The sequence below is a fragment of the Bos mutus genome, chromosome 14, assembly GCF_027580195.1.
Source record: "Bos mutus isolate GX-2022 chromosome 14, NWIPB_WYAK_1.1, whole genome shotgun sequence".
Taxonomy (NCBI): Eukaryota; Metazoa; Chordata; class Mammalia; order Artiodactyla; family Bovidae; genus Bos; species Bos mutus.
In genome coordinates, this window is record NC_091630.1 from 17,839,001 (window position 1) to 17,858,272 (window position 19,272).

Consider the following 19,272-nt stretch of genomic DNA (forward strand, 5'->3'; position numbering starts at 1 on the left):
GAATTCTGTTCCTTGAGTGGCTGAATTTAGAGGTGTGTTGTTCTAAACTCTTCTCTGCCATTATCTTCCTATCCCCTTGCAGGAAAAGATTGAGCTAGGATAGAAATTCCTCATTGGAAAGTAATTCCAAAGTCTTACTCTCTGCCTGTCTCTAATAATGAATTTCCATTTATAAGTTTAAAATTACCTTATGTACAAAATGAACATGTGAGTGTTGAAGAGGAGAGAAAATGTTATGCATTCAACTTTTAAAGTGTGTGATGGAAATTGGTGTCTTTGGAGCTCCTGTTTCTCCCCTTCATTGTGACACTCCATAGACCAGATGAAAGTAGAGGCTGCTGAAATTGAGGAAGTTTCGGGGAAAGCAGCAGCCCAGCCTTCATCCTTGTAGAGAGGCGGGTCATGACATGTCCTTGGAACCCCTGGGCTCCGTGGAACCCAGCTTACAAACCACAGGTTTACGTGCTCTCTAAATAAAGTGGTAACTCTAAAATTCTGAATTTTTTAAAAGGTCTGGTGAGGAAGGATACTATCCTGAACTTACTGAATTTTGTGAAAAGCACCTTTCAGGCTTGGCTCCTGGAAGTAGAGCTTTGAGGAAAGATAAACCTGCGGCAACAGCATCCAGTTTTACAGCAGAAGAATGGGAAAAAATTGACAGTGACATAAAGGTATAGAGTAACATCACTTTTTTGGTGACATTGTCATGGGATATATATCTACTTGTCTGAAATCAGAAAAGGGAATTTTGTGGTAATTACTTACATGGTATTGGTTGCTTCTTACATCCAGGAGACTATTGTGACTGTGTTTTGTAGATTTGTATATTTATGGAGGTGGGAAGCATGCTCACGTACGTGTATGTATTTTAAATGACTAAGTAATATCCCATCCTACAAAAGAACCATAATTCAGTCAGCATGTATAAATAGTGCTATCCAAACGTGTTTGTTCATAATTTTTTGTACATCTTGGTTATTTCCTAGGAATAAGTTATTAGAATTCAAGTGCCTTGATCTGAAAGGATCTGAATGTATTTCTGTTAAAACACGTTTCTTTGTGTCTCAGAAAGTTGTACCTTTGTACTCTCCCAACAGTAGAATGTAGGAATGGCTACTTCAGGTTACTCTTCCCTGGACACTCTAATCATTTTTTACATTTTAAAATCAAGTAAATGCTTTGAAAATGACAGTACATAATGTATTATTTGTTTACCATAACGTTAAAGTTTTAGAAGTCTGTCACTTGAATTTTTTATTTCGTTAATGACCTGCTTGTGTCTTTACTGATTTCTTTTAATCAGCATTATTGTTATAGTTTACATTCAATAAAACTTAGCCATTTTATAAAACAAATGAATGTATACAACAAAACAGAAACAGGCTCACAGATATAGAGAACAAACTAGTGGTTACCAGCGGGGAGAGAAGAGGAAAGAGAGGCAGGATAGGAGTAAGGGATTAAGAGATACAAACTACTATGTATAAAATAAATAAACAGCAAGGATGAAATAGAGAAATAGAGCCATTACTTTATAACTTTAAATGGAATATAATCTACAAAAATATTTAACCACTATGTTATACACCTAAAACTAACATTATATTGTAAATCAACTGTATTTCTATTTTTTAAAAAATAGCTGTATTATGGTTATTTCACTGAGTTTTAACAAATCATATGTACTATAGAATATTTCCATTACCCCTACAAGTTTCATTATGCCCCTTTGCAGTCAGTACTGACTATATACCCTGGTTCCTGGCAGCCACTGAACTGCTTTCTATTGTTACAGATTTGCCTTTTCTAGCCTGTCATATAAATATAATTATATAGCATATCTTCTTTCATATCTGTCTTCTTCCACTTAGCATGATGCTTCTGAGATTCATCTGTGTTGTTGCATGTGTCTGTAGTTCATTCCTTTTAATTGCTGAATAGTAGTACTCTTGTCTGGAAAATCCCATGGACGGAGGAGCCTGGTAGGCTGCAGTCCATGGGGTCACAAAGAGTCGGACACGACTGAGCGACCTCACTTTCACTTTCCACTTTCATGCATTGGAGAAGGAAATGGCAACCCACTCCAGTGTTCTTGCCTGGAGAATCCCAGGGACGGGGGAGCCTGGTGGGCTGCTGTCTATGGGGTCGAACAGAGTCGGACATGACTGAAGCGACTTAGAAGCAGCAGCAGCAGCAGCAGTGATTTGTATGGCTATCTTACAGTTTGTTTAACCATTTACTACTTGATGAACAAATGCCAAAATTTTTTTTCCTTTCTTTTTATTTATTTGGCTGTGTCGCATCTTCAGTCTTCATTGTGGTGTGTGGAATCTAGTTCCATGACCAGGGATCGAATCTGGGCTCCCTGCATTGGGAACTACAAGTCTTAGCCACTGAACCACCAGGGAAGTCCCCCAGAATATTTCCTAAAGTGGCAATCAATCCTGCCAATAATGGATAAAAGTTCCAGTTGCTCTACATCATGGTCCATAATTAGGATTGTCAGTTTGGTTAATTTTAGCTCTTCTGTTGGGTATATAATGGTATCTCATTGTGCTTTTTATTTGCATTTCTCTAATTACTAATGATGTTGAATGTCTTTTCATTTGCTTGTCATCCATATATCTTCTTTTGTCTTTAAATCCTTTGCCCATTAAAAAAATTAGATTGTTTATGTTCTTATTGAACTGTAAAATACATATCTTCTGTGTATTTTACACATGAAGATGTATCTTTGCAAATATTTGCTGATGTTGTATGGCTTGCCTTTTCATTTTTTTTTTTAAATAGCATCTTTGGAAGAGCAAAAATTTTTACTTTTGATAAAACCAATTTTTCTTTCCTTTTTTTTAATTTATTTTTTTACTTTACAATATTGTATTGGTTTTGCCATACATCAACATGCATCCGCCACGGGTGTACATGTGTTCCCCATCCTGAACCCCCTCCCACCTCCCTCCCCATACCATCCCTCTGGGTCATCCCAGTGCACCAGCCCCGAGCTTCCTATATCCTGCATCGAACCTGGACTGGCGATTCATTTCTTATATGATATTATATATGTTTTAATGCCATTCTCCCAAATCATCCCCCACCCTCTCCCACAGAGTCCAAAAGACTGTTCTATACATCTGTGTCTCTTTTGCTGTCTCGCATACAGGGTTGTCATTACCATCTTTCTAAATTCCATATATATGCGTTAGTATACTGTATTGGTGTTTTTCTTTCTGGCTTACTTCACTCTGTATAATAGGCTCCAGTGTCATCCACCTCATTGGAACTGATTCAAATATATTCTTTTTAATGGCTGAGTCAATCTTTCTTATAGTTTGTGCTTTTGTGTCTTATTTAAGAAACCTTTGTCTAATTTAAGATCCCTAAATTTTCTCCTATGATATGTCTAGGAAGTTTATCGTTTTAACTCTCAAATGTAGGTGTAGATCAGTTTTATTTTTTGGACACACACACAAATTTATACACATACAGTGCATATATTTGTATATACCAATATGGATATCCAAATATTCAAGCATCTAATGAATTATTATCTTTTCTTCATTGAACTTCTTGGTGCGAATGTCAAAAATAGGTTGACTTTGTATGTGTAGCTCTGTTTCTGTATTCTGTTCATTAATCTAAATATCTATCTTTACACGAGTATTCCATTGTCTTGATAACAATAAGTCTTTTTAAACATTTTTAATTTTATATTGGAGTATACTCACATGCTAGCAAGATTATGCTCAAAATCCTTCAAGCTAGGCTTCAGCAGTACATGAACCAGGAACTTCTAGATGTATAAGCTGGGTTTCGAAGAGGCAGAGGAACCAGAGGCCAAATTGCCAACATTTGTTGGATCATGGAGAAAACAAGGGAATTCCAGAAAAACATCTACTTCTGCTTCATTGACTATGCTAACACCTTTGACTGTGTGGATCATAACAAACTGTGGAAAATTCTTAAAGAGATGGGAGTACCAGACCACCTTACCTGTCTCCTGAAAAACCTGTATTTGGGTCAAGAAACAACAGTTAGAACCGGACATGGAATTGACTGATTCAAAATTGAGAGAGGAGTACGACAAGACTGTATATTGTTACCCTGCTTCACATCATGTGAAATGCTGGGCTGGGTGAATCACAAACTCGAATCAAGATTTCCAGGAGAAATATCAACAGCCTCAGATATGCAGATGACACCACTCTAATGGCAGAAAGTGAAGAGGAACTAAAAAGCTTCTTGATGAAGATGAAAGAGGAGAGTGAAAAACCTGACTTGAAACACAACATTAAAAAAACTAAGATCATGGCATCCAGTCCCATCACTTCATGGCATATAGAAGGGGAAAAAGTGGAAGAAGCAATGACAGATTTTATATTCTTAGACTCCAAAATCCCTGTTAATGGTGACTACAGCCATGAAATTAAAAGATGCTTGCTCCTTGGAAGAAAAGCTATGACAAACCTAGACACATCATGTTGCTGACAAAGGTCTGTAAAGTCAAAGCTATGTTTTTTCCAGTAGTCATGTAGGGATGTGAGTCAGATAAAGAAGGTTGAGCGCCAAAGAATTAATGCTTCCGAATTGTTGTGCTAGAGAAGACTCTTGTGAGTCCCTTGGAGTGCAAGGAGATCGAATTAGTCAATCCTAAAGGAAATCAACCCTGAATATTCATTGGAAGGACTGGTGCTGAAGCTCCAATAGATTGGTCATCTGATGCAAAGAACCAACTCAGTGGAAAAGGCTCTGATGCTAGAAAAGATTGAAGGCAAAAGGAGAAGAGAGAGGCAGAGGATAAGATGGTTAGATAGCATCACCAACTCAATGGACATGAATTTGAGCAAACTCTGGGAGATAGCAGAGGACAGAGGAGCCTGACATGCTACAGTCCATGGGGTCACAAACAGTCAGATATGACTTAGTGACTGAACAGCAACGAAGCAGTTGATTTACAATAGTTGTGTTGTGTTGTGTTCGTTTCACATGCACAGCAAGGTGATTCAGTTATGCGTTTACACATATCTATTCTTTTTCAGATTCCTTTCTCATATCAGGTAGTGCAAGTCCTCCAACTTCGTTCTTTGTTTTCAAAGTTGTTTTGGCTGTTCCAGGTCCTTTGCTTGCCAATTTCTATAAAATAGAAATTGTATTTGTGTTGGGATTGTTTTGAATTTGTTGATCAGTTTTGGAAGAATTGATATCTTGATAATACTGAGATTTCTGATCGATGAACATGTATTCTTCTGTTCATATAAGCTTTATTTAATTTTTTGAAACAGTGTTTGTAGTTTTCAGTGTATATATTCTTCTTATATATTTTTAATGAAATTTATTCCTAAGTATTTATTTTATACTATTATAAAAGTTGATGTTTTTAATTTAATTTGCTCATCCCAAGTCACTTCAATTATGAAATTTTATTTCTTTATTTTTATTGTGATAAAATACACATCATATAGAGTTTATCACCTTTATCATTTTCAAGTATACAGTTCATTAGTGTTAAGTATATTCATATTATTATGCAAGAAATCTCAAGGACTTTTTCATCTTCCAAAACTGAAACTCCATACCATTTAACAATAACTCTCCAATCCTACCCCCACCACCAGCCCCTGGCAACCATCATTCTATCTTTTTTTTATTTTTCTGATCTGTTTACATTATTTATTTATTTATTTTTATTGCAGATGATTTACAGTGTTGTGTTACTTTCAGGTGTACAGCATAGTGATTCAGTTATGCATACATATATGTTAGTGTCTTATTTTTTTCATATTCTTTTCCCATATAGGTTATTGTGAACTACTGAGTATAGTTTCTTCACTTTGATTTATCTCTAGGTCCATCCATGTTACTACAAATGGCATTATTCCATTCTTTTTTATGACTGAGTAACATTTCATTGAATAAATATACCACATCCTCTTTATCCATTCATCTGTTGATAAACATTTAGGTTTCTTCCATGTCTTGCCTATTGTAAGTAGTGTTGCAGTGAATATTGGGGTGCATGTATATTTTCTTTTGTCTGAATATATGCCCAGCAGTGGGATTGCAGGATCATATGTTAACTCTATTTTTAGTTTGTTAAGGAACCTCCATACCATTCTCCATAGTGGCTGCTCCAGTTTGCATTTCCACTAATAGTATAGAAGAGTTCATGTTTCTACACACACTCTCCAGCATTTATTGTTTGTAGACTTTTTGATGATGGCCATTCTAACAGTATGAGGTGATACCTCATTGGGGTATTGATTTGCATTTCTCTAGTAATGAGTGATGTTGAGCATCTTTTCATGTGCCTGTGGATCACAATAAACTGTGGAAAATTCTGAAAGAGATGGGAATACCAGACCACCTGATCTGCCTCTTGAGAAATTTGTATGCAGGTCAGGAAGCAACAGTTAGAACTGGACATGGAACAACAGACTGGTTCCAAATAGGAAAAGGAGTATGTCAAGGCTGTATATTGTCACCCTGTTTATTTAACTTATATGCAGAGTACATCATGAGAAATGCTGGACTGGAAGAAACACAAGCTGGAATCAAGATTGCCGGGAGAAATATCAATAACCTCAGATATGCAGATGACACCACCCTTATGGCAGAAAGTGAAGAGGAACTCAAAAGCCTCTTGATGAAAGTGAAAGTGGAGAGTGAAAAAGTTGGCTTAAAGCTCAACATTCAGAAAACTAAGATCATGGCATCTGGTCCCATCACTTCATGGGAAATAGATGGGGAAACAGTGGAAACAGTGTCAGACTTTATTTTTGGGGCTCCAAAATCACTACAGATGGTGACTGCAGCCATGGAATTAAAAGACACTTACTCCTTGGAAGGAAAGTTATAACCAACCTAGATAGCATATTCAAAAGCAGAGACATTACTTTGCCAACAAAGGTTCGTCTAGTCAAGGCTATGGTTTTTCCTGTGGTCATGTATGGATGTGAGAGTTGGACTGTGAAGAAGGCTGAGCACCGAAGAATTGATGCTTTTGAACTGTGGTGTTGGAGAAGACTCTTGAGAGTCCCTTGGACTGCAAGGAGATCCAACCAGTCCATTCTGAAGGAGATTAGCCCTGGGATTTCTTTGGAAGGAATGATGCTAAAGCTGAAACTCCAGTACTTTGGCCACCTCATGCGAAGAGTTGACTCATTGGAAAAGACTCTGATGCTGGGAAGGATTGGGGGCAAGAGGAGAAGGGGACGACAGAGGATGAGATGGCTGGATGGCATCACTGACTCGATGGACGTGAGTCTGAGTGAACTCTGGTGATGGACAGGGAGGCCTGGCGTGCTGCGATTCATGGGGTCGCAAAGAGTCGGACACGACTGAGTGACTGAACTGAACTGAACTGATATCTTCTTTGGAGAAATGTCTATTTAGATCTTCTGCCTGTTTTTTTGATTGGGTTCTTTGGAGTTTTTTTATACTGAGTTATATGAACTGTTTGTATATTTTGGAGTTTAATCCCTTGTCAGCTGCACCATTTGCAAATATTTTCTCCCATTCTGTAGACTGTTTTTTCATTTTCTTTGTGGTTTCCTTTGCTATAGAAAAGCTTTTATGTTTAATTAGGTCCCATTTATTTTCGCTTTTATTTCCCTGACTCTAAGAGATGGGTCAGGAAAGGTATTGCTGCAATTTATGTCAAAGAATGTTCTGCTGGTGTTTTCCTCTAGCAGTGTTTTGGTATCCAGTCTTACATGTAGGTCTTTAATCCATTTTGAGTTTATTTTTGTGCATGGTGTTAGAGAATATTCTAATTTTCTTTTTTACATGTAGCTGTCCAGTTATCCATCACTATTTATTGGAGAAACTGTCTTTTTGCCCTTGTGTGTTCTTGCCTCCTTTGTTGTAGATTAATTGACCACAGGTCTGTGGATAATTTTGAGGCTCTGTATCCAGTTCCATTGATCTGTATTTATGGGTTTTGTGCCAGTACCATACTATTTTGATTATTGTAGCTTTGTAGTATAGTCTGATGGAGAAGGAAATGGCAACCCACTCCAGTGTTCTTGCCTGGAGAATCCCAGGGACGGGGCAGCCTGGTGGCTGCCGTCTATGGGGTCGCACAGAGTCAGACACGACTGAAGCGACTTAGCAGCAGCAGCAGCAGTATAGTCTGAAGTCAGGAAGCCTGAATCCTTAGCTTTATTTTTCTTTCTCAAGCTTGCTTTAGCACTTCAGGGTCCTTTGTGTTTCCAAAAATTTTTAAATTTTTGTTCTAGTTCTGTGAAAAATGCTATTGGTAATTTGATAGAGATTGCATTGTGTCTGTAAATTGCCTTGGGCAGGGAATTTGTTTATTTTATCTAAATTGCAAAGTTATTGGTATAAATTTGTCTAAAATATCTTTTTTTAAAAAATATCTGTAGGATTGTTAGAGATGTGCTTCTTTTATGCCTGCTAATTTGTATTTTTTTCTTTCACTTTTTTTTTCCTTTCACTTTCTTTTGCCTAGTCTTGTTATGTTTGTCAATTGTTTATTTCCAAAAAAAACAATATTTGGATGTTGATTTTATTTTTCTATTTTGTGTTTTATGGATTTCTACTCTTATTTTTTAATTATTTTTATTTCCTCCTCCTCACTTTGGCTTTAATGTGTTTTCTATTAGTTTTTTAAGGTAGAAGCTTAACTATTAATAATAGATCTTGAACCTTTCTTCTTGTTTAAAGTTGTAAAATTTCCTCTAATACTTTATCTGCATGGTATAAATTATTATATGTCATGTTTTCATTATCTCTTATTTCAAATTATTTTCCATCTAATTTCCTTTTTAACTCATGAACTCCTTATAAGTGAATTCAAATTCCAATTTCTTGGGGATGGTCTAAATACTTATTATTACTGAATTCTAGTTTAGGTCTGTTGTGGTCAGATTCCATACTTTGTATAATTTCAACCCTATGAGATTTATTGAGACTTTTTTGGCCTATGCTCCATGTGCTCTTGAAAATAACATAGAAATCTATATTGATTAGGCCAAGTTTGTTCAGATCAGATCAGATCAGTCGCTCAGTCATGTCAGACTCTTTGCGACCCCATGAATCGCAGCACGCCAGGCCTCCCTGTCCATCACCAACTCCCGGAGTGCACTGAGACTCACGTCCATTGAGTCAGTGATGCCATCCAGTCATCTCATCCTCTGTCGTCCCCTTCCCTCCTGCCCCCAATCCCTTCCAGCATCAGAGTCTTTTCCAATGAGTCAACTCTTCGCATGAGGTGGCCAAAGTACTGGAGTTTCAGCTTTAGCATCATTCCTTCCAAAGAAATCCCAGGGCTAATCTCCTTCAGAATGGACTGGTTGGATCTCCTTGCAGTCCAAGGGACTCTCAAGAGTCTTCTCCAACACCACAGTTCAAAAGCATCAATTCTTCGGTGCTCAGCCTTCTTCACAGTCCAACTCTCACATCCATACATGACCACAGGAAAAACCATAGCCTTGACTAGACGAACCTTTGTTGGCAAAGTAATGTCTCTGCTTTTGAATATGCTATCTAGGTTGGTTATAACTTTCCTTCCAAGGAGTAAGTGTCTTTTAATTTCATGGCTGCAGTCACCATCTGCAGTGATTTTGGAGCCCAGAAAAATAAAGTCTGACACTGTTTCCACTGTTTCCCCATCTATTTGCCATGAAGTGATGGGACCGGATGCCATGATCTTAGTTTTCTGAATGTTGAGCTTTAAGCCAACTTTTTCACTCTCCACTTTCACTTTCATCAAGAGGCTTTTGAGTTCTTCTTCACTTTCTGCCATAAGGGTGATGTCATCTGCATATCTGAGGTTATTGATATTTCTCCCGGCAATCTTGATTCCAGCTTGTATTTCTTCCAGTCCAGCATTTCTCATGATGTACTCTGCATGTAAGTTAAATAAGCAGGGTGACAATATACAGCCTTGACATACTCCTTTTCCTATTTGGAACCAGTCTGTTGTTCCATGTCCAGTTCTAACTGTTGCTTCCTGACCTGCATACAAATTTCTCAAGAGGCAGATCAGGTGGTCTGGTATTCCCAACTCTTTCAGAATTTTCCACAGTTTATTGTGATCCACACAGTCAAAGGCTTTGGCATAGTCAATAAAGCAGAAATAGATGCTTTTCTGGAACTCTCTTGCTTTTTCCATGATCCAGCAGATGTTGGCAATTTGATCTCTGGTTCCTCTGCCTTTTCTAAAACCAGCTTGAACATCAGGAAGTTCACGGTTCACATATTGCTGAAGCCTGGCTTGGAGAATTTTGAGCATTACTTTACTAGCATGTGAGATGAGTGCAATCGTGCGGTCGTTTGAGAATTCTTTGGCATTGCCTTTCTTTGGGATTGGAATGAAAACTGACCCTTTCCAGTCCTGTGGCCACTGCTGAGTTTTCCAAATTTGCTGGCATATTGAGGGCAGCACTTTCACAGCATCATCTTTCAGGATTTGGAATAGCTCAACTGGAATTCCATCACCTCCACTAGCTTTGTTATGGTGTATTTCCCTACAATTGCAAAACACAGAGTAAGAAGGGCATTTCAGGTAGAGGGAATGTCATGATCAAATTGTCACCTAAAAATTGACCCATAGTATGATGATATATATATATATAGTCTTTTCTAATGTCTGGTTAATTATTTAAAATTGTATATTTACCTTCTTTTTTTCTCTCTTCTTCTCAGAGTTGGGTATCAGAAATTAAAAAAGAAGATGATAAAATACACTTCCATGAAACTGAAACATTTCCAGCAGTGGAAGATAATTTGCCTCCAGTTCGTGGTTCAAACAGCCATCTTCATGTTGCCAAGGTACACCTTTCTGGTGTGGGGGGTAGGTGGTAAGGGAGAAAACTGTTGTTTATTAAGAACATTAGCTTGGTTTAATCATTGTAGCCAAAGTGTGGTGTCCTCTGGGCAGCTGGAGATTTTTTTCATTGTGATCCTGTGTTTTCACCTTGTTGAGTAAGCCTCCCCTGGAGATCAAAACGAAACAGTATTTTCCTTTGAAGAACTTGCATCTTGGGTTTACTGCTTCCCTTATTTTTATTTTTTGACTGTTCTGTCTCTTCTACTCTGACAAGTTTTGATGAGTACTTAAGATCCAGTTGAGTATGTAAATGTTTCAGGGGATAATTTTATGTATCCAGTAGAGGTACAGTGGGAATTGTTTGTATAATTAAATATGGATTTAAAGCATTAAACAGATGGATTAATCTGTTTAATTAATCCATTAAATCCATGGATTTCAAGCAGTTATATATGGCATTTCTCTGTTTAGCGCATCCCCCTCCCCCATCCCCAGCCCCTCACGGTTATTTCTGTGAGACTGGTCCCTATTTTGCCATGCAGGGCTCTCCTTTCTCATGCATGGTTTCCATAGAGAAGGGGCCTGTTGGGGTTCCAGGTTCACTTAACTTCCAGTTAAAACTGAGCTTCTTGGTGTCTACCTGACCCTGATATTACAGATCCCAGCCCTTATCTCCAGGGGATTTTGGCTTGAATCATACATTCCATTGCCTCTGCCCTCCTTTTTTCCCTGCTTTTTCCCCCTTTTATTCTTATCATCTCTAAGAGGATGGTTACCTAATTGTCTTCATTTTGGGTTGAGTCATTTTTGTTTTTCTCATTTCTTCTTTGACCTCTCAGTTTTATTTGAAAAATATCCTTAGCCCTTCATCACTCTGCTCTTTGGTAATTTACCTTCCTGGATCTTTTTACTCCTCATTAGGAATTACTCAGGTAACTGAGGTACACAGTAAATAAGTATAGTAAGGATAACACTATCTGTAATCAATGAATTCATATTTATTGAACCCTCATTGTGTGCCTAGACTGTATCCTGAAACTATAACAATGAATAATATTTCCTCCGTGTCCTTACTGTAGTCCAGTAGGAGTAGACAGACTAATGTGGTTCTCAAAGTATGGTCCAAGGATGCTGGTTATCCCTGAGATCCTTCTAGGGGATCCATAAAGTCAATGTTATTTTTAAAACTCTTTTATAAAATAATGCTTTGTCTCTTTCACTTCATTGACTTTTGCCCTAAGGGTAAAAGTTTAGTCATTAAGTCATGTCCAGCTCTTTGTGACGTCATGGACTGTAGCCACCAGGCTCCCGTGTCCATGGGATTTCCCAGACAAAAATAATGGAGTGGGTTTCCATTTCCTTCTCCAGGGGATCTTCCTGACCCAGGGATCAAACCCACTTCTCCTGCTTTGGCAGGCAGATTCTTTACCCCTGAACCACCAGGGATGCCCAAAACGTGAATTAAGGCGGTGGCACTGATTAAACTAGTGGTCATTGTTCGCTCCACTGCTATTATACACTCATAGTAAGAAATTCCTATTTAACTTAAAAATGTCTTTGATGAAACAACAAAAAATGTATTCTGTTATATATGATACCTTGAAGACATATCTTTTTAATATTCTGTGTGACAAAATGCAGACTTCACAGAAAGCACTTCACTGTGAAATGAAATATGATGATCATCATAAGAAAACCCACTTGTGTGACTGACTGTCAGCCGAATTAGCAACTTTTTCCTGGAACAACTTTTACTTGAAGAGATGACTGACAGACCAGCTATGGTTATTCAGAGTTCAGTTTTTGGCAGACATTTTCTTATAAATGAATAAAATGGTCTGTCACTTCAAGGAAAACAATGAATGGTATTAGTTGCCAGTGGTAAAATCTGAGCTTTCAGGTGAAATTCACAGTACTTCATATTCTTAGGGGGCTCTCAGATAGATGCTTATGACAAAAAAAAAATTTCCCCTTAGGGTAGACACTTAATGACTTTTATGATGAGCTCTGTGAGTAGTTTTAATTTTTTTTTAATTGAGATATAGTTGGTGTATGGTATTATACAAGTTATAGGTCTTATAGTAATTCACAATTTTTAAAGGTTTACTCCATTTATAGTTAATATAATATATTGGCTGTATTCCCTGTATTTTACAGTATATCCTTGTACCTTATTTATTTTGTACATAATAGTTTGTACCCCCTAATCCCCACTTTCACCTTCTCTCTCCCTACTGGTAACCACCAGTTTTCTATATCTGTGAGTCTGTTTCCTGTTTGTTATATTTATTAGTTTGTTTTATATTTTGTATTCCACATACAAGTGGTATCATATAATATTTGTCTTTCTCTGCCTGACTTATTTCACTTAGCATAGTAGCCTTCAAGTTCACGAATGTTGTTCCATGTGGCAAAATTTCATTCTTTTTTATGGCTTAGTAGTATTCCATTGTATGTATATGCTACTTCTTGATTCATTCATCTGTTGACAGACACTTAGGTTGCTTCCAGATCTTGGTAATTGTAAATAATGCTGCTGTGAACATTGGGGTGCATTTATCTTTTCAAATTAGTGTTTTCATTTTATTAGGTTGGTGCAAAGGTAATTGCAGTTTTGCATTGTTGAACTTTGCTGTTTGATATTGGAATACAGTCTTAAATGTGGTTATATTATACACCATTTTAATTTGAATTTCTTGCTTTATGTTTTTTTGCTAGTGACTTATTTTTGTTGTTTGAGACCCCATGGACTGCAACATGCCAGGCTCCTTGTCCTTCACCATCTCCCAGAATTTGCCCAAGTTCATGTCTATTGAGTCAGTGATCCTATCCAACCATCTCATCCTCTGTCACCCTCTTCTTCTGCCTTCAGTCTTTCCCAGCATCAGAGTATTTTCCAGTGAGTCTGCCCTTTGCATCAGGTGGCTAACATATTGGAACTTCAGCTTCAGTATCAGTCCTTCCAATGAGTATTCAGGGTTGATTTCCTTTAAGATTGACTGGTTTGATCTCCTTGCTGTCCAAGAGACTCTGAAGAGTCTTCTCTAGCACCACAGTTCAAAAGCATCAGTTCTTCAGTGTTCTGCCTTCTTCATGATCCATCTCTCATATCCATACATGACTAATGGAAAGACCATAGCCTTGACTATATGGACCTTTGTTGGCAAAGTGATGTCTTTGCTTTTTAATACAATATCTAGGTTTGTCATAGCTTTCCTGCCAAGAAGCAATCATTTTCTAATTTCATGGTTGCAGTTATTTGCTGTTTATTTTACTTAGTTGGTAAAGAATCCACCTGCAATGCAGGAGACCCTGGTTCAAATCGGGTATCCACTCCAATATTCTTGGGCTTCCTTGTGGCTCAACTGGTAAAGAATAAGCCTGCAATGTGGGAGACCTGGGTTCTAGCCCTTTGTTGGGAAGATCCTCTGGAGAAGGAAACGGCTACCCATTCCAGTATTCTGGCCTGGAGAATTCCATGGACTGTGTAGTCCATAGGGTTGCAAAGAGTCGGACACAACTGAGCAACTTTCACTTTTTCATAGAAATGATGTTAGACAAAGAGCAAATTCAAGTGACTTTTTCATTCAAGTTCAAAATGGTTGTTAAGCAGCGGAGACATCTGGCAACATCAGCAATGCACCTGGCCCAGGAACTGCTAATGAATGTACAATGCAATGGTAGTTCAAGAATTTTTGCAAAGGAAAGGAGAGCCTTAAAGATGAGGAGCATAGTGGCCAGCCATTGGAAGTTGATGATGACCAATCGAGAGAAATCTTTGAAACCGATCCTCTTAAAAACTACATGAAGAACTCAATGTCAACCATTCTACCGTCATTTGGCATTTGAAGCAAATTGGAAAGGTGAAAAAGCTCAATAAAGTAGGTGCCTCATGAGCTGAACATAAATCAAAAAAACTGTTCTTTTGAAGTGTTGTCTTTGCTTATTCTACACAAACCACAACGAGCCATTTCTTGATCAAATTGAGGTGTGCAATGAAAATTGGATTTTATATGACAACTGGAGATGACCAGCTCAATGGCTGGACTGAGAAGAAGCTCCAAAGCACTACCCAAAGTCAAACTTCCACCAAAAATAGGTCATGGTCATGGTGGTCTGCTGCCTATCTGATCCACTACAGCTTTCTGAATCCCAGCAAAATCATTACATGTGAGAAGTATATGTTCAGCCTATCTATGAGATGCACCAAAAACTACAATACTTGCAGCTGGCATTGGTTAACAGCAAGGGCCCAATTCTTCTCCATGACAACCGATGCTTCAGAAGTTGAATGAAGTGTCCGCAATATTCACCTGACCTCTTGCCAACTGACTACCACTCCTTCAAGCATCTAGACAACTTTTTGCAGGGAAAACACTTCCACTACCAGCAGGGTGCAGAAAGTGCTTTCCAAGAGTTTATCAAACCCTGAAGCACAGATTTTTATGCTGCAAGAATAAACAAACTTATTTCTCATTGGCAAAAAAAATGTGTTGATTGTAACACTTCCTATTTTGATTAATAAAGATGTGTTTAAACCTAGTTATAATGATTTAAAATTCACAATTCAAAACCACAATTACTTTTGTACCAACCTAATATTTGGTAGGAGAAGGCAATGGCACCCCACTCCAGTACTCTTGCCTGGAAAATCCCATGGATGGAGGAGCCGTCGCAGAGTCGGACATGACTGAACAACTTCGCTTTCACTTTTCACTTTCATGCGTTGGAGAAGGAAATGGCAACCCACTCCAGTGTTCTTGCCTGGAGAATCCCAGGGAGGGGGAGCCTGGTGGGCTGCCGTCTATGGGGTCGCACAGAGTCAGACACGACTGAAGCGACTTAGCAGCAGCAGCAATATTTGGTATATACCCTGGAGTGGAACTGCTGGATCATATGGTAGTTCTATTTTTAGTTTTTTGAGAAACCGTCATACCGTTTCCCACAGTGGGTGCACCAATTTATGTTCTTATCAACAGTGTACAAGAGTTGTCTTCTCTCCACATCTTTTCCAACGTTTGTTGTTTCTGGTCTTTTTGATGATAGCCATTCTGACAGGTGTGAGGTGATATCTCATGGTTTTAATTTGCATTTCCCTGATGATTAGTGACATTGAACATCTTTTCATGTGCCTGTTGGTGATCACCATGAAAATTTTAACAGATATGATTTTTAATTGTATAATGAAATATAGGAATATTTGGAAGACCTGTGTTAACCCCTAATGACCAGTGTATAATATTACAGAATTGTGCTTGTGTATCCATTCAGATGATTTCAAATGATGATTTTTAAGAAACTATTTTTAGCTGTTGTTTGCTTTCCTCTCATTCCCTTCTGGTGCTTGCAGTGGGCATGTGCCCTGGGTTGAGCCACTTAATGACACAAAGCTAGGGATTGGTCAGTGATGACCCATAATGCAAACTAGCTAATCAGAGTCCTTCCCTGGGATTTCTCTAACTAAAGATGGGGAGAAGAGTCAGTCTCCTTTTCCCTTCTGATTGGGAAGCCGGTGAGGTTATAATCCCAGACTGAGTGTAGCCACATTTCCTACTGCATAGAGAAAGCAAGCAATCAGGCAGAGAGAAGCAGAGAATTCTAGGGAAGAGAAGACAGGTGGAGAGAGGAAGAGCTATAGAGAGAGGGTATATGAATCCTTTATCCAGCAATATCCCAGCCCTTTCATCCATTTGGTTACATAAGCCAGTAAATTATTCTTTTTAAACAAAATTAGTCCAACTTGGGTATCTGTCATTGTAAGCAAAACAGCTCTAATACAGCAAACTAGCTATTTCTTCAATGCCTAGGTTTTAAAAGAATGAATGATAGTTTCATATTTTTTCATTATAAGAAAATCAATAATAATCACATTTCATACATGTAAGTTTTAAAGTTTTACATATGTACCTAAAGTCCTATTCATCACTCTCATAATTAATCTGCTGTGTATTATTATGTTAATAATTATAATACTGAAACTGTCCTATCTTCAAGGGTAACTTATTCTTATCCATTCAATTCATGTATCTTAAGCCAATACTTCACCTTTATATGAAAATATGCTAATCTTATATTAAATATCTCATAAAATATAATTTTATTCTTTTAGGATAAGAATTCTAAAAGTAGACCAGCTAAAAAGAAAATTCCGAGAGATTATGCGGAGTGGGATAAGTATGTTTTATATTTCTTTATATAAAATTGTCCGTAAAAATTCACTGTCATAAAATACTGTAATAACTCCTTAATTATTTTAAACCTGAACATATCAAATGTAAGTTATGTCAGTAGAGTACTAAGAGTATTTGGATTAAGCACTCTTGATTTTGTTTCTTCATTAAATAAAAAACTATGGCATCCTTTTATTTATGAGTAACCAAAAATAACTAATGCAATATTTACCCATCCAAAATAACAAATTTTTAAATTAAGATAAATTAGTCACTACTGTAATAACAAAGTTCTGCACAATTTAGGGCTGATTAAAATTTAAGTCCTCGCTAAATTCTGTGTTTTTTAGGAAAAAATACAGGTGACATCTAATACAAACCTACCATATATTTTTGGAATATTATTTCTAAAGGCACAGTGATACAGATACAAGAGTATCAATAATAAGTTTTATTCTCTTGTTTGTATTGAGCTTTTTCCTAGTTTTTTATTATTTTTCATTTAAGATTTGACGTGGAAAAAGAATGTGCAAAACTTGATGAAGATAAAGAAAGAACTGTAATAAACAACAAATCACATTTGTCTAAAATTGAGACAAGACTAGATACAGCAGGTAATGGGGGGAAAATAGGAATGATTTAGTAGTCTTTACTGGAGAAGGCAATGGCACCCCACTCCAGTACTCTTGCCTGGAAAATCCCATGGATGGGGGAGCCTGGTAGGCTGCAGACCATGGGGTCGCTAAGGGTCGGACATGACTGAGTGACTTCACTTTCACTTTTCACTTTCATGCATTGGAGGAGGAAATGGCAACCCACTCCAGTGTTCTTGCCTTGAGAGTCCCAGGGACGGGGGAGCCTGGTGGGCTGCCATCTACGGAGTCACACAGAGTCGGACACGACTGAAGCGACTTAGCAGCAGCAGCAGCAGCAGTAATCTTTACCTTTTTTGAATGATAATAAAAACTGTTGACCCAAAGACATTCTCTTTAAGAGCTGTATATTTCCATAAAAAGTTTATGAATTTTCTCCTAGGGCTGATCACCTCTAACAAATTCCATTCTATCCTTAAACTTATTAATTTTATGAATAATAATAGTTATGATACTTAAGTGTAATAAGACTTAAAAACATATGAATATGTAAACCTATTTTGTTTTTACCATGATTCAGTTTTCATTCCCTTTTTCAAATCTTTTTTGTCCAAATCCTTCAAATTTCTTTTCCTCAAAACAAAAAGATGGAGCACTTTCTGTTCACTTGAAGTCCACAGGTACATAGTACCTTTAATGTAAAGCAAAACAATTATTGAGAAATCTAAACCTTCAAAAATTCTGAATGATTAAAAAGAATAGAAATATCATAAACTTAGGAAACCTTTTATTTGCTTTATTCGTTTTTATAGTTTTCTGCTTCTGTTAAAATAAGCATTTTTGGATTTAAATTTGGAAAATTCTATCAAGTTATATTCTTACTTACAGCAGATAACATTTATTTATAGGTCTAACTGAAAAGGAAAAGGTTTTTCTGGCTACGCGTGAAAAGGAAAAAGGAAATGAAGCTTTTAAGTCAGGAGATTATGAAGAAGCTGTAAAGTACTATACTCGGTGAGCAGATTTTTGATGTGGTTTAATCTTGTCATTTAAAAAATGATAGTGTTTGATTGTTGAAATGATATAAATAAGCTAAATAATGTGTCATAATCACTCAATATATGGTACTTGCAATTTATCATATATTCACTTGTGTTTAGCTCAGACAGTAAAGAGTCTGCCTGCGGTGCAGGAGACCAGGGTTCGATCGCTGGGTCAGGAAGATCCCCTGGAGAAGGAAATGGCAATCCACTCCAGTATTCTTGCCTGGAAAATCCCATGGGTGGAGGAGTTTGCAGGCCACAGTCCATGGGGTCACAAAGAGTCGGACACGACTGAGTGACTTCACTTTCATTTTCACTTGTGTTTGCCTTGTTTTCTCGATACTTTTCTTAAAACTCCAAGCTCCCACTCCACTCCCATGTTTGACAGAGTTTCTAACTTTACTATTTTACAGAGGAAATAGAAGCTGTCTGGATGGAACTCAACAGAAAGTTCATTCAGGATAGAGGTTAAAAACTCAGGTTCTGTAGTAGACTGCCCGGCTCTAGTATTTTATGGTACTACCTCCCACCACAAGGCCTTTGCATATATTGAGCCTCTGTCTAGAATACTCTTTCCTCTACTTGTTATTTAGTTAATTCTAACTTATTATCCAGATCTCAGCCCATGCCTTACTTCTTTTGTGAAGTTTTCCTTTACTTCTCAGACCAGGTTAAAC

General features: G+C 37.4%; 1 protein-coding gene across 2 annotated transcripts in view; it reads left to right on the plus strand.

The window, feature by feature from the left end:
• SPAG1 (sperm associated antigen 1) overlaps positions 1–19,272 on the plus strand; it is an 85,350-nt gene that overhangs the window by 5,710 nt on the left and 60,368 nt on the right. The window contains exons 3-7 of one of the 2 annotated variants that reach the window (XM_070383042.1): positions 512–671; positions 10,666–10,791; positions 16,899–16,963; positions 17,467–17,573; positions 18,461–18,566. In XM_070383042.1, the coding sequence (XP_070239143.1) occupies positions 512–671; positions 10,666–10,791; positions 16,899–16,963; positions 17,467–17,573; positions 18,461–18,566 (564 nt within the window). Of the gene's footprint in view, positions 1–511; positions 672–10,665; positions 10,792–16,898; positions 16,964–17,466; positions 17,574–18,460; positions 18,567–19,272 lie in introns of those variants that run through there. The other variant, XM_070383043.1, reaches the window with a different exon arrangement.